We start from the raw sequence: 14882 nt of genomic DNA, 5'->3' as shown, positions 1-14882 counted from the left end.
TGCAAGGTTGAGGGTTGGAGTAATATGGAGCAAGGTTGAGGGTTGGAGTAATATGGTGCAAGGTTGAGGGTTGGAGTAATATGGAGCAAGGTTGAGGGTTGGAGTAATATGGAGCAAGGTTGAGGGTTGGAGTAATATGGAGCAAGGTTGGACTCCATTTCAGTTGCTGAATGCTTTCCTACAATATGGACTTTCAGGTTGCCTCGCGGTGCAAAAGTTGTGTGGAGGTTATGAGAAAGTTGTGAGTAAAATACGGTCAACTGTGATGGTGACGGTACTCTGTCTGTGTGTTTCCAGACCCAGAGAAGGACACTGGAGAGCCGGGGGGGAACGGGATGTCCCAGGGGATACTGAGCAGTCAGCAGCTCTACCCCTGTCCTGTCTGTGGCAAGGTGTTTGGCAGACAGCAGACCCTCTCCAGACACCTGTCTCTACACACAGGTGAGTCCACTAACACACACACACTACACTCCCTTTCCATCTCTACGTACAGTTCCCTGTGTGGGTCGTGACATGTCTTGTCAACGTTCCCTTGGCGTGTGTGTGACTGTGTGTGTAATAACCTGTAAAAAGTAAATAAGGTTTACTAGACTGGATTACCCTCTCCTTTAAAGAGATTACCACCATGATTAGTCTCAGTGGGAAAACTGCCCGCCTAATTACCAAGCCAGAAGGCTGCTCTGCATCCCAGTACACACACTGGACACAATGGACACACAAACACGGACGGACGCAATCGCGGATGCGCACACACATGCATATATGTGTATATACATATACATATATATGTGTGTATATTTTATATATATATATATATATTTATTTATATTTTATATATACAGTGGGGGGGGGAAGTATTTGATCCCCTGCTGATTTTGTACGTTTGCCGACTTACAATGAAATGATCAGTCTATAATTTTAATGGTAGGTTTATATGAACAGTGAGAGACAGAATAACAACAAATGTTATAAAATGATTTCCATTTTAATGAGGGAAATAAGTATTTGACCCCTCTGCAAAACATGACTTAGTACTTGGTGGCAAAACCCTTGTTGGCAATCACAGAGGTCAGACGTTTCTTGTAGTTGGCCACCAGGTTTGCACACATCTCAGGAGGGATTTTGTCCCACTCCTCTTTGCAGATCTTCTCCAAGTCATTAAGGTTTCGAGGCTGACGTTTGGCAACTCGAACCTTCAGCTCCCTCCACAGATTTTCTATGGGATTAAGGTCTGGAGACTGGCTAGGCCACTCCATGACCTTAATGTGCTTCTTCTTGAGCTACTCCTTTGTTGCCTTGGCCGTGTGTTTTGGGTCATTGTCATGCTGGAATACCCATCCACGACCCATTTTCAATTCCCTGGCTGAGGGAAGGAGGTTCTCACCAAAGATTTGACAGTACATGGCCCCGTCAAATGATGCGGTGAAGTTGTCCTGTCCCCTTAGCAGAAAAACACCCCCAAAGCATAATGTTTCCACCTCCATGTTTGACGGTGGGGATGGTGTTCTTGGGGTCATAGGCAGCATTCCTCCTCCTCCAAACACGGCGAGTTGAGTTGATGCCAAAGAGCTACATTTTGGTCTCATCTGACCACAACACTTTCATCAGTTGTCCTCTGAATTATTCAGATGTTCATTGGCAAACTTCAGACGGGCATGTATATGTGCTTTCTTGAGCTGGGGGACCTTGCGGGCGCTGCAGGATTTCAGTCTTTCACGGCGTAGTGTGTTACCAATTGTTTTCTTGGTGACTATGGTCCCAGCTGCCTTGAGATCATTGACAAGATCCTCCCGTGTAGTTCTGGGCTGATTCCTCACCGTTCTCATGATCATTGCAACCCCACGAGGTGAGATCTTGCATGGAGCCCCAGGCCGAGGGATATTGACAGTTCTTTTGTGTTTCTTCCATTTGCGAATAATCGCACCAAATGTTGTCACCTTCTCACAAAGCTGCTTGGCGATGGTCTTGTAGCCCATTCCAGCCTTGTGTAGGTCTACAATCTTGTCCCTGACATCCTTGGAGAGCTCTTTGGTCTTGGCCATGGTGGAGAGTTTGGAATCTGATTAATTGATTGCTTCTGTGGACATGTTTTTTTTTTTACAGGTAACAAGCTGCGGTTAGGAGCACTCCCTTTAAGAGTGTGCTCCTAATCTCATCTCGTTACCTGTATAAAAGACACCTGGGAGCCAGAAATCTTTCTGATTGAGAGGGGGTCAAATACTTATTTCCCTCATTAAAATGCAAATCAATTTATAAAATTTTTGACGTGCATTTTTCTGGATTTTTTTGTTGTTATTCTGTCTCTCACTGTTCAAATAAACCTACCATTAAAATTATAGACTGATCATTTCTTTGTCAGTGGGCAAACGTACAAAATCAGCAGGGGATCAAATACCTTTTTCTCCCACTGTGTGTGTGTGTGTGTGTGTGTGTGTGTGTGTGTGTGTGTGTGTGTGTGTGTGTGTGTGTGTGTGTAAATAAATAAATAAATATATATATATATATATATATTACACACACACACACCCGGTGGATGGATTCATACACAGTTACAGTGTGTACATACAGAGTGTAACAACATTGGGGCCATACCATATCTGACGCAAAACCACATACATGCTTTTATGCATATTAATACATTTACATATATATATACATTAATACATATACATACATATGAATGCATATTAATACACATAAATACATACACTGAGTGTACAGAACATTAAGGACACCTTCTTAATGTTGAGTTCCACCCCCCCTATTTCCCCCAGAACAGCCTCAATTGGTCGGGGCATTGACTCTACAAGGTGTCGAAAGCGTTCCACAGGGATGCTGGCCCATGTTGACTCCAATGCTTCTCACAGTTGTGTCAAGTTGGCTGGATGTCCTTTGGGTGGCGGACCATGCTTTATACAGACGAGAAACTGTTGAGCGTGAAAAACCCAGCAGCGTTGCAGTTCTTGACGAAAACCAGTGCGCCTGGCACCTACTACCATATCCCGTTCAAAGGCACTTCAATATTTTGTCTTGATCCTATACCCTCTGAATGGCACACATACACAATCCATGTCTCAATTGTCTCAAGGCTTAAAAATCCTTAATTAACCCGTCGTCTCCCCTTCATCTACACTGATTGAAGTGGATTTAACAAGTGACATCAATAAGGGATCATAGCTTTCACCTGGATTCACCTGGTCAGTCTGTCATGGAAACAGCAGGTGTTCATAATGTTTTGTACACTCAGTGTATAAATACATGTGAACACAGCACACACTACCGTCTAAGCAATCCTTTGGATGAGAGATCCAAACAGAGGTCCTGACTCTCAGTGGTTCAGATCAGAGATCTCCACTCCCCTGGCATTACCACAAGTATAACGGTCATTGCTGTAAAAGATGATGCATTCTCAATTTTAATTTTATTTAAATTGGTCTTTTTAATGCACCCACATTTATGTAAAAACCTACATATTCTTATGCATGAAAGCGCGTGGTCCACACACAGTAATACAAAACACGCACACACACACTCTGACACACACACTCCCCCTGTGAGTGGGTTGTTTGGCTGAGAACAGCTTGGGCACACCACAGAGAGCAGAAACGGGGGCATATGTCATCATGATGGTTGTTTTTGGTTTACCCGGGCCACAAAGGTTCCCTGGCTTCATGTCCTCGGGCAGTGTGTGTGTGTGTGTGTGTGTGTGTGTGTGTGTGTGTGTGTGTGTGTGTGTGTGTGTGCGTGCGTGCGTGCGTGCGTGCGTGCGTGCGTGCGTGCGTGCGTGTGTGTGCGCGCGCGTTCGTTAGTAGCTGACGTAGTAGGATTTGCGTGTGTGTTTTGTTTGTGTAGTCCACTAAGCAGACATTCTCATGCAGGGGGACGTACTCATTGTATTTCTGTATACGTGATGTGTACGCATGTTGTGTGCCTGCATGCGTTTTGTATATGGTGTGTGTGTTACGCGTAAGTGTGTGTACGAATGTGTGTGTCCCCATGTGTGTCTGTAGACCCACCTCTCTCTCTCACTCACTCACTCACTCACTCACTCACTCACTCACTCACTCACTCACTCACTCACTCACTCACTCACTCACTCACTCACTCACTCACTCACTCACACACATTGTGTCCGTCTGTCCTTCCAGAGGAGCGGAAGTATACGTGTCACCTGTGTCCTTATGCAGCCAAGTGCAGAGCCAACCTCAACCAGCACCTGACCATCCACTCTGTCAAGCTGGTCAGCACCGACACAGAGCAGATGGTCAGCGCCGTCACCACCGCTGAGGGACCAGACGGGAAGACCTTCCCCTATTACTACAGGTGCTGCTACGCTGAATGAAAGAAATAGTCCAAAGAAACATTGAACGGGCCAGATGCACCATTTTGGATTTCTACTAGAGTCTGGTCGACGCACATGTTCTCAGAGCAGTAGTCACAAGAACTTTCCCTGTACTAATGTACACAGATCCATAATAAAGGTCTGTCGCTATAGTTTTTGGCGAGTACATGTTCATCCATAGCAGGCGTCAAAGATCTAACGTCTCCTGTCAAACAGCCTAGTTTCTGTGGTTAATGTGTGTGTGAACAGAAGATCTAGCCGTATAAAGACTGACACATCCCATAAATTGGGATCAGTATCAGTAATGTAAACCATGGACTGTACATGACTGACCTATTTCTTTACTGGTCTGAGGTCAGGCTTTGGGGTTTGTTTGGGAATTAATGATGTCCTCTTTCCTCTATAACCTGGTCTGAGGTCAGCATTAGGGTTTGATTAGGAATTAATTATGTCTTCTCGCCTCTATAACCTGGTCTGAGATCAGCATTTGGTCTATGTTCAATACCTCTCTCCTTTCCCCTCTAGCTGTGACCTGTTCTGAGATCAGTGTTTAACCCATCCCTCCCTCTTCCTGTCCATCCAGCTGCCATGCGTGTGGTTTCCAGACGGGGCTGAACGCCCAGTTCGTCAGCCACATGTCGCTCCACGTGGACAAGGAGCAGTGGATGTTCTCTCTGTGCTGCAGCGCCTGTGACTACGTCTGTGTGGAGGAGAGTGACATGAAGTCCCACGTCAGTCACGGACACACAGGTAGATCATCTGTCGTCTGCTCAGGCATGTATTGTATAGAGAGATGGCTTTGGTCCACCTCTTGTCCCAGTGTGCAGCAAGAGGACGAAGTCAGCTTGTACAACCAACTTGATGGCATTTCTTTTCCAGCTGAACTTGGTTTTGCTGTCGTCGAATTGTTCCAAATTGTATTGATTCCCTTCCTGAAGCGTGTATCTCAGTGGCGGTTCTAGACTATTTCAACTGGGGGGGCCAAGCTGGGGCCAGTTGTACTGTTAGAGGGAACAGTTACATTAGACGTTATTGTTGTCATATCGTTTTCTTCACTGCATTGCAGGCATTAGCAGGCAAAAGACCATGTTCATTATGCAGATGCATGTTGTACGATACTGTTGTGTTCCGCCTAAAGCCGTCCCTCTAGAAAATGTGTGGGTTAAATTAGTGTTCCGCGTTGCCATTGTCTAATAACGGATGATAAAAAAGAACTATAGCAAAAATTAGTTATGTAAAAATTATTTCATACTCCACATTTAGGGGGGCCACAAGGGGTCCAAAATTGTTGTCACAGGGGCACTGCCCCCCCCCCATAGGCTAGAAAGAGGGGGTTTATACCATTTCTTACACCCAAGTCTATACCTTTTAAATCCATGAGGAGGACTGGAAAAGTCTGCACCTCGGATCGTAGCCAAACAATCCAAACAATGTATTAAAGCTTTCTGAAGAGACGGTACCAACCTTTCAGAATGATTCTCAGATCAGCTGTCACGTTATTGGTAGGGAGCTGTTGGGGGAGTGTTGCAGATTGAGGTGCTACTGCTCAGAGTAGAAACAGCTAGTTTAGTTTACAGCCATTTATAGCAGAGGGAACCAACATGTTCAGTCTCAACACACTGAACTGAAGTGACAGTAAAGTAAAGCTTCATAAAACCAGTCCCTTCCCGGGAGAGAGAGGAGACGAACTCTGTAAACTCTCCAAACAGAAACAACTTCCTCTTTGAATAACAAAACAGGTAGATTCTTTTCCCTCCCTCGACCTTCCCTGGACTTTTTAAAGCCACTGGTCCAAAACCCAGCCTGTCAATATATTTTTTGGGTCCGTAGCGGGTTTGTCCAGTTTATCGTCCGACGCGGTTGCCCGTCTTGCCCTTCCGTGGCAGTGTGTGTGTGTGTGGGATTGTCCGGTAGTGTTGCAGACAGCTGAGGGGTCCTCACGGAGGCCAGGGAGCGACCTTGTTTATCTACGATGGCTGCCCCTTATCGTGCCTGAGGGGAAAAAAATCAATAGGCCCTCTGGTCCTTCAGAGGCAGGCCAGGGTTCACACACACACACACACACATTCTTACCCTCTCTCACACAGACACAGAGTGGTGAGTCCATATCGAAGCTTGGCATTTAGGCTAGCCTCCACCCACTAGCAAACATAGCTGCTGAAAACACACCACATTGGGGCTGTAGAAAAGACTGCTGGGTGTTATTCGTCAGCTGATAGTGTTTGGACACCACATCTCCCCCAGCCAGGCTCCAGACAGACATGGAAACGGCTGAACTCAGCAGGTGTTACGCCTGAAGCTGGCCCCCGCTAAGATGTGTGTCAGCCACATGGGCAAGGGGTCAGACTGGTGGCCCCACAGCAGGGAGCCTGGCTGCTGCTACGGCTAGGAACAGGACAGAGATACTGTGTGGTGGTACAGTAGGAACGGGACAGAGATACTGTGTGTGGTGGTACAGTAGGAACAGGACAGAGATACTGTGTGTGGTGGTACAGTAGGAACGGGACAGAGATACTGTGTGTGGTGGTACAGTAGGAACAGGACAGAGATACTGTGTGTGGTGGTACAGTAGGAACAGGACAGAGATACTGTGTGGTGGTACAGTAGGAACGGGACAGAGATACTGTGTGTGGTGGTACAGTAGGAACAGGACAGAGATACTGTGTGGTGGTACAGTAGGAACGGGACAGAGATACTGTGTGTGGTGGTACAGTAGGAACAGGACAGAGATACTGTGTGTGGTGGTACAGTAGGAACAGGACAGAGATACTGTGTGGTGGTACAGTAGGAACGGGACAGAGATACTGTGTGTGGTGGTACAGTAGGAACAGGACAGAGATACTGTGTGTGGCGGTACAGTAGGAACGGGACAGAGATACTGTGTGTGGTGGTACAGTAGGAACAGGACAGAGATACTGTGTGGTGGTACAGTAGGAACGGGACAGAGATACTGTGTGTGGTGGTACAGTAGGAACAGAACAGAGATACTGTGTGTGGTGGTACAGTAGGAACGGGACAGAGATACTGTGTGTGGTGGTACAGTAGGAACGGGACAGAGATACTGTGTGTGGTGGTACAGTAGGAACGGGACAGAGACACTGTGTGTGGTGGTACAGTAGGAACGGGACAGAGATACTGTGTGTGGTGGTACAGTAGGAACAGGACAGAGATACTGTGTGGTGGTACAGTAGGAACGGGACAGATACTGTGTGTGTGGTGGTACAGTAGGAACAGGACAGAGATACTGTGTGGTGGTACAGTAGGAACGGGACAGAGATACTGTGTGTGGTGGTACAGTAGGAACAGGACAGAGATACTGTGTGTGGTGGTACAGTAGGAACGGGACAGAGATACTGTGTGTGGTGGTACAGTAGGAACGGGACAGAGATACTGTGTGTGGTGGTACAGTAGGAACGGGACAGAGATACTGTGTGTGGTGGTACAGTAGGAACAGGACAGAGATACTGTGTGTGGTGGTACAGTAGGAACAGGACAGAGATACTGTGTGTGGTGGTACAGTAGGAACGGGACAGATACTGTGTGTGGCGGTACAGTAGGAACGGGACAGAGATACTGTGTGTGGTGGTACAGTAGGAACAGGACAGAGATACTGTGTGGTGGTACAGTAGGAACGGGACAGAGATACTGTGTGTGGTGGTACAGTAGGAACAGAACAGAGATACTGTGTGTGGTGGTACAGTAGGAACGGGACAGAGATACTGTGTGTGGTGGTACAGTAGGAACGGGACAGAGATACTGTGTGTGGTGGTACAGTAGGAACGGGACAGAGACACTGTGTGTGGTGGTACAGTAGGAACGGGACAGAGATACTGTGTGTGGTGATACAGTAGGAACAGGACAGAGATACTGTGTGTGGTGGTACAGTAGGAATGGGACAGAGATACTGTGTGTGGTGGTACAGTAGGAACGGGACAGACACTGTGTGTGGTGGTACAGTAGGAACGGGACAGAGATACTGTGTGTGGTGGTACAGTAGGAACAGGACAGAGATACTGTGTGTGGTGGTACAGTAGGAACGGGACAGATACTGTGTGTGGTGGTACAGTAGGAACGGGACAGAGACACTGTGTGTGGTGGTACAGTAGGAACGGGACAGAGATACTGTGTGTGGTGGTACAGTAGGAACAGGACAGAGATACTGTGTGTGGTGGTACAGTAGGAATGGGACAGAGATACTGTGTGTGGTGGTACAGTAGGAACAGGACAGAGATACTGTGTGTGGTGGTACAGTAGGAACGGGACAGAGATACTGTGTGTGGTGGTACAGTAGGAACGGGACAGATACTGTGTGTGGTGGTACAGTAGGAACAGGACAGAGATACTGTGTGTGGTGGTACAGTAGGAACGGGACAGAGATACTGTGTGTGGTGGTACAGTAGGAAGGGGACAGAGATACTGTGTGTGGTGGTACAGTAGGAACAGGACAGAGATACTGTGTGGTGGTACAGTAGGAACGGGACAGAGATACTGTGTGTGGTGGTACAGTAGGAACAGGACAGAGATACTGTGTGTGGCGGTACAGTAGGAACGGGACAGAGATACTGTGTGTGGCGGTACAGTAGGAACGGGACAGAGATACTGTGTGTGGTGGTACAGTAGGAAGGGGACAGAGATACTGTGTGTGGTGGTACAGTAGGAACAGGACAGAGATACTGTGTGGTGGTACAGTAGGAACGGGACAGAGATACTGTGTGTGGTGGTACAGTAGGAACAGGACAGAGATACTGTGTGGTGGTACAGTAGGAACGGGACAGAGATACTGTGTGTGGTGGTACAGTAGGAACAGGACAGAGATACTGTGTGTGGCGGTACAGTAGGAACGGGACAGAGATACTGTGTGTGGCGGTACAGTAGGAACGGGACAGAGATACTGTGTGTGGTGGTACAATAGGAACGGGACAGAGATACTGTGTGTGGTGGTACAGTAGGAACGGGACGGAGACGCTGTGTGTGGTGGTACAGTAGGAACGGGACAGAGATACTGTGTGTGGTGGTACAGTAGGAACGGGACAGAGACGCTGTGTGTGGTGGTACAGTAGGAACGGGACAGAGACACTGTGTGTGGTGGTACAGTAGGAACGGGATAGAGATACTGTGTGTGGTGGTACAGTAGGAACGGGACAGAGACACTGTGTGTGGTGGTACAGTAGGAACAGGACAGAGACACTGTGTGTGGTGGTACAGTAGGAACGGGACAGAGATACTGTGTGTGGTGGTACAGTAGGAACGGGACGGAGATACTGTGTGGTGGTACAGTAGGAACGGGACAGAGATACTGTGTGTGGTGGTACAGTAGGAACGGGACAGAGACACTGTGTGTGGTGGTACAATAGGAACGGGACAGAGATACTGTGTGTGGTGATACAGTAGGAACAGGACAGAGATACTGTGTGTGGTGGTACAGTAGGAACGGGACAGAGATACTGTGTGTGGTGGTACAGTAGGAACGGGACAGAGATACTGTGTGTGGTGGTACAGTAGGAACAGGACAGAGATACTGTGTGTGGTGGTACAGTAGGAACGGGACAGATACTGTGTGTGGTGGTACAGTAGGAACAGGACAGAGATACTGTGTGTGGTGGTACAGTAGGAACGGGACAGATACTGTGTGTGGCGGTACAGTAGGAACGGGACAGAGATACTGTGTGTGGTGGTACAGTAGGAACGGGACAGAGATACTGTGTGTGGTGGTACAGTAGGAACAGGACAGAGATACTGTGTGTGGTGGTACAGTAGGAACGGGACAGAGATACTGTGTGTGGTGGTACAGTAGGAGCGGGACGGAGATACTGTGTGGTGGTACAGTAGGAACAGGACAGAGATACTGTGTGTGGTGGTACAGTAGGAGCGGGACAGAGATACTGTGTGTGGTGGTACAGTAGGAACGGGACAGAGATACTGTGTGGTTGTACAGTAGGAACGGGACAGAGATACTGTGTGTGGCGGTACAGTAGGAACAGGACAGAGATACTGTGTGTGGCGGTACAGTAGGAACAGGGCAGATACTGTGTGGTGGTACAGTAGGAACGGGACAGAGATACTGTGTGTGGTGGTACAGTAGGAACGGGACAGAGATGCTGTGTGTGGCGGTACAGTAGGAACGGGACAGAGATACTGTGTGTGGTGGTACAGTAGGAACGGGACAGAGATGCTGTGTGTGGTGGTACAGTAGGAACGGGACGGAGACGCTGTGTGTGGTGGTACAGTAGGAACGGGACAGAGATGCTGTGTGTGGTGGTACAGTAGGAACGGGACGGAGACGCTGTGTGTGGTGGTACAGTAGGAACGGGACAGAGATACTGTGTGTGGTGGTACAGTAGGAACGGGACAGAGACGCTGTGTGTGGTGGTACAGTAGGAACGGGACAGAGACACTGTGTGTGGTGGTACAGTAGGAACGGGACAGAGATACTGTGTGTGGTGGTACAGTAGGAACGGGACAGAGACACTGTGTGTGGTGGTACAGTAGGAACAGGACAGAGACACTGTGTGTGGTGGTACAGTAGGAACGGGACAGAGATACTGTGTGTGGTGGTACAGTAGGAACGGGACGGAGATACTGTGTGGTGGTACAGTAGGAACGGGACGGAGATACTGTGTGTGGTGGTACAGTAGGAACGGGACGGAGATACTGTGTGTGGTGGTACAGTAGGAACGGGACGGAGATACTGTGTGTGGTGGTACAGTAGGAACGGGACAGAGATACTGTGTGGTGGTACAGTAGGAACGGGACAGAGATACTGTGTGGTGGTACAGTAGGAACGGGACAGAGATACTGTGTGTGGTGGTACAGTAGGAACGGGACAGACACTGTGTGTGGTGGTACAGTAGGAACGGGACAGAGATACTGTGTGTGGTGGTACAGTAGGAACGGGACAGAGATAATGTGTGTGGTGGTACAGTAGGAACGGCACGGAGATACTGTGTGTGTGGTGGTACAGTAGGAACGGGGCAGAGACGCTGTGTGTGGTGGTACAGTAGGAACAGGACAGAGATACTGTGTGTGGTGGTACAGTAGGAACGGGACAGAGATACTGTGTGTGGTGGTACAGTAGGAACGGGACAGAGATACTGTGTGTGTGGTGGTACAGTAGGAACGGGGCAGAGATACTGTGTGTGGTGGTACAGTAGGAACGGGACAGAGATACTGTGTGTGGTGGTACAGTAGGAACGGGACAGAGATACTGTGTGTGTGGTGGTACAGTAGGAACGGGGCAGAGACGCTGTGTGTGGTGGTACAGTAGGAACAGGACAGAGATACTGTGTGTGGTGGTACAGTAGGAACGGGACAGAGATACTGTGTGTGGTGGTACAGTAGGAACGGGACAGAGACACTGTGTGTGGTGGTACAGTAGGAACGGGACAGAGATACTGTGTGGTGGTACAGTAGGAACAGGACAGAGATACTGTGTGTGGTGGTACAGTAGGAACGGGACAGAGATACTGTGTGGTGGTACAGTAGGAACAGGACAGAGATACTGTGTGTGGCGGTACAGTAGGAACGGGACAGAGATACTGTGTGTGGCGGTACAGTAGGAACGGGACAGAGATACTGTGTGTGGCGGTACAGTAGGAACGAGACAGAGATACTGTGTGTGGCGGTACAGTAGGAACGGGACAGAGATACTGTGTGGTGGTACAGTAGGAACGGGACAGAGATACTGTGTGTGGTGGTACAGTAGGAACGGGACAGAGATGCTGTGTGGTGGTACAGTAGGAACGGGACAGAGATACTGTGTGTGTGGTGGTACAGTAGGAACAGGACAGAGATACTGTGTGTGGTGGTACAGTAGGAACGGGACAGAGATACTGTGTGTGGTGGTACAGTAGGAACGGGACAGAGATACTGTGTGTGTGGTGGTACAGTAGGAACAGGACAGAGATACTGTGTGTGGTGGTACAGTAGGAACGGGACAGAGATACTGTGTGTGTGGTGGTACAGTAGGAACAGGACAGAGATACTGTGTGTGGTGGTACAGTAGGAACGGGACAGAGATACTGTGTGTGGTGGTACAGTAGGAACGGGACAGAGATACTGTGTGTGTGGTGGTACAGTAGGAACAGGACAGAGATACTGTGTGTGGTGGTACAGTAGGAACGGGACAGAGATACTGTGTGTGGTGGTACAGTAGGAACGGGACAGAGATACTGTGTGTTGTGGTACAGTAGGAACAGGACAGAGATACTGTGTGTGGTGGTACAGTAGGAGCGGGACAGAGATACTGTGTGTGGTGGTACAGTAGGAACGGGACAGAGATACTGTGTGGTTGTACAGTAGGAACAGGACAGAGATACTGTGTGTGGTGGTACAGTAGGAACAGGACAGAGATACTGTGTGTGGTGGTACAGTAGGAACGGGACAGAGATGCTGTGTGTGGTGGTACAGTAGGAACGGGACAGAGATACTGTGTGTGGCGGTACAGTAGGAACAGGACAGAGATACTGTGTGTGGCGGTACAGTAGGAACAGGGCAGATACTGTGTGGTGGTACAGTAGGAACGGGACAGAGATACTGTGTGTGGTGGTACAGTAGGAACGGGACAGAGATGCTGTGTGTGGCGGTACAGTAGGAACGGGACAGAGATACTGTGTGTGGTGGTACAGTAGGAACGGGACAGAGATGCTGTGTGTGGTGGTACAGTAGGAACGGGACGGAGACGCTGTGTGTGGTGGTACAGTAGGAACGGGACAGAGATACTGTGTGTGGTGGTACAGTAGGAACGGGACGGAGACGCTGTGTGTGGTGGTACAGTAGGAACGGGACAGAGATACTGTGTGTGGTGGTACAGTAGGAACGGGACAGAGACGCTGTGTGTGGTGGTACAGTAGGAACGGGACAGAGACACTGTGTGTGGTGGTACAGTAGGAACGGGATAGAGATACTGTGTGTGGTGGTACAGTAGGAACGGGACAGAGACACTGTGTGTGGTGGTACAGTAGGAACAGGACAGAGACACTGTGTGTGGTGGTACAGTAGGAACGGGACAGAGATACTGTGTGTGGTGGTACAGTAGGAACGGGACGGAGATACTGTGTGGTGGTACAGTAGGAACGGGACGGAGATACTGTGTGTGGTGGTACAGTAGGAACGGGACGGAGATACTGTGTGGTGGTACAGTAGGAACGGGACGGAGATACTGTGTGTGGTGGTACAGTAGGAACGGGACGGAGATACTGTGTGTGGTGGTACAGTAGGAACGGGACAGAGATACTGTGTGGTGGTACAGTAGGAACGGGACAGAGATACTGTGTGGTGGTACAGTAGGAACGGGACAGAGATACTGTGTGTGGTGGTACAGTAGGAACGGGACAGACACTGTGTGTGGTGGTACAGTAGGAACGGGACAGAGATAATGTGTGTGGTGGTACAGTAGGAACGGGACAGAGATACTGTGTGTGGTGGTACAGTAGGAACGGGACAGAGATACTGTGTGGTTGTACAGTAGGAACGGGACAGAGATACTGTGTGTGGCGGTACAGTAGGAACGGGACAGAGATACTGTGTGTGGTGGTACAGTAGGAACGGGACGGAGACGCTGTGTGTGGTGGTACAGTAGGAACGGGACAGAGATACTGTGTGTGGTGGTACAGTAGGAACGGGACAGAGATGCTGTGTGTGGCGGTACAGTAGGAACGGGACAGAGATACTGTGTGTGGTGGTACAGTAGGAACGGGACAGAGATGCTGTGTGTGGTGGTACAGTAGGAACGGGACGGAGACGCTGTGTGTGGTGGTACAGTAGGAACGGGACAGAGATACTGTGTGTGGTGGTACAGTAGGAACGGGACGGAGACGCTGTGTGTGGTGGTACAGTAGGAACGGGACAGAGATACTGTGTGTGGTGGTACAGTAGGAACGGGACAGAGACGCTGTGTGTGGTGGTACAGTAGGAACGGGACAGAGACACTGTGTGTGGTGGTACAGTAGGAACGGGATAGAGATACTGTGTGTGGTGGTACAGTAGGAACGGGACAGAGACACTGTGTGTGGTGGTACAGTAGGAACAGGACAGAGACACTGTGTGTGGTGGTACAGTAGGAACGGGACAGAGATACTGTGTGTGGTGGTACAGTAGGAACGGGACGGAGATACTGTGTGGTGGTACAGTAGGAACGGGACGGAGATACTGTGTGTGGTGGTACAGTAGGAACGGGACGGAGATACTGTGTGGTGGTACAGTAGGAACGGGACGGAGATACTGTGTGTGGTGGTACAGTAGGAACGGGACGGAGATACTGTGTGTGGTGGTACAGTAGGAACGGGACAGAGATACTGTGTGGTGGTACAGTAGGAACGGGACAGAGATACTGTGTGGTGGTACAGTAGGAACGGGACAGAGATACTGTGTGTGGTGGTACAGTAGGAACGGGACAGACACTGTGTGTGGTGGTACAGTAGGAACGGGACAGAGACGCTGTGTGTGGTGGTACAGTAGGAACAGGACAGAGATACTGTGTGTGGTGGTACAGTAGGAACGGGACAGAGATACTGTGTGTGGTGGTACAGTAGGAACGGGACAG

General features: G+C 49.3%; 1 protein-coding gene across 1 annotated transcript in view; it reads left to right on the top strand.

Moving 5' to 3' along the window:
- Positions 1–14882, top strand: part of LOC106610221 (zinc finger protein 827) — a 117220-nt gene that overhangs the window by 90708 nt on the left and 11630 nt on the right. The window contains 3 exon segments of the mRNA XM_045717618.1: positions 298–441; positions 4149–4323; positions 4926–5092. Of these exon segments, the coding sequence (XP_045573574.1) occupies positions 298–441; positions 4149–4323; positions 4926–5092 (486 nt within the window).

Source organism: Salmo salar, chromosome ssa04, assembly GCF_905237065.1.
Source record: "Salmo salar chromosome ssa04, Ssal_v3.1, whole genome shotgun sequence".
NCBI classification, from domain to species: Eukaryota; Metazoa; Chordata; class Actinopteri; order Salmoniformes; family Salmonidae; genus Salmo; species Salmo salar.
The sequence above is the reverse complement of the archived record's forward strand: the minus strand, read 5'-3'. Positions and strand labels throughout refer to the sequence as shown.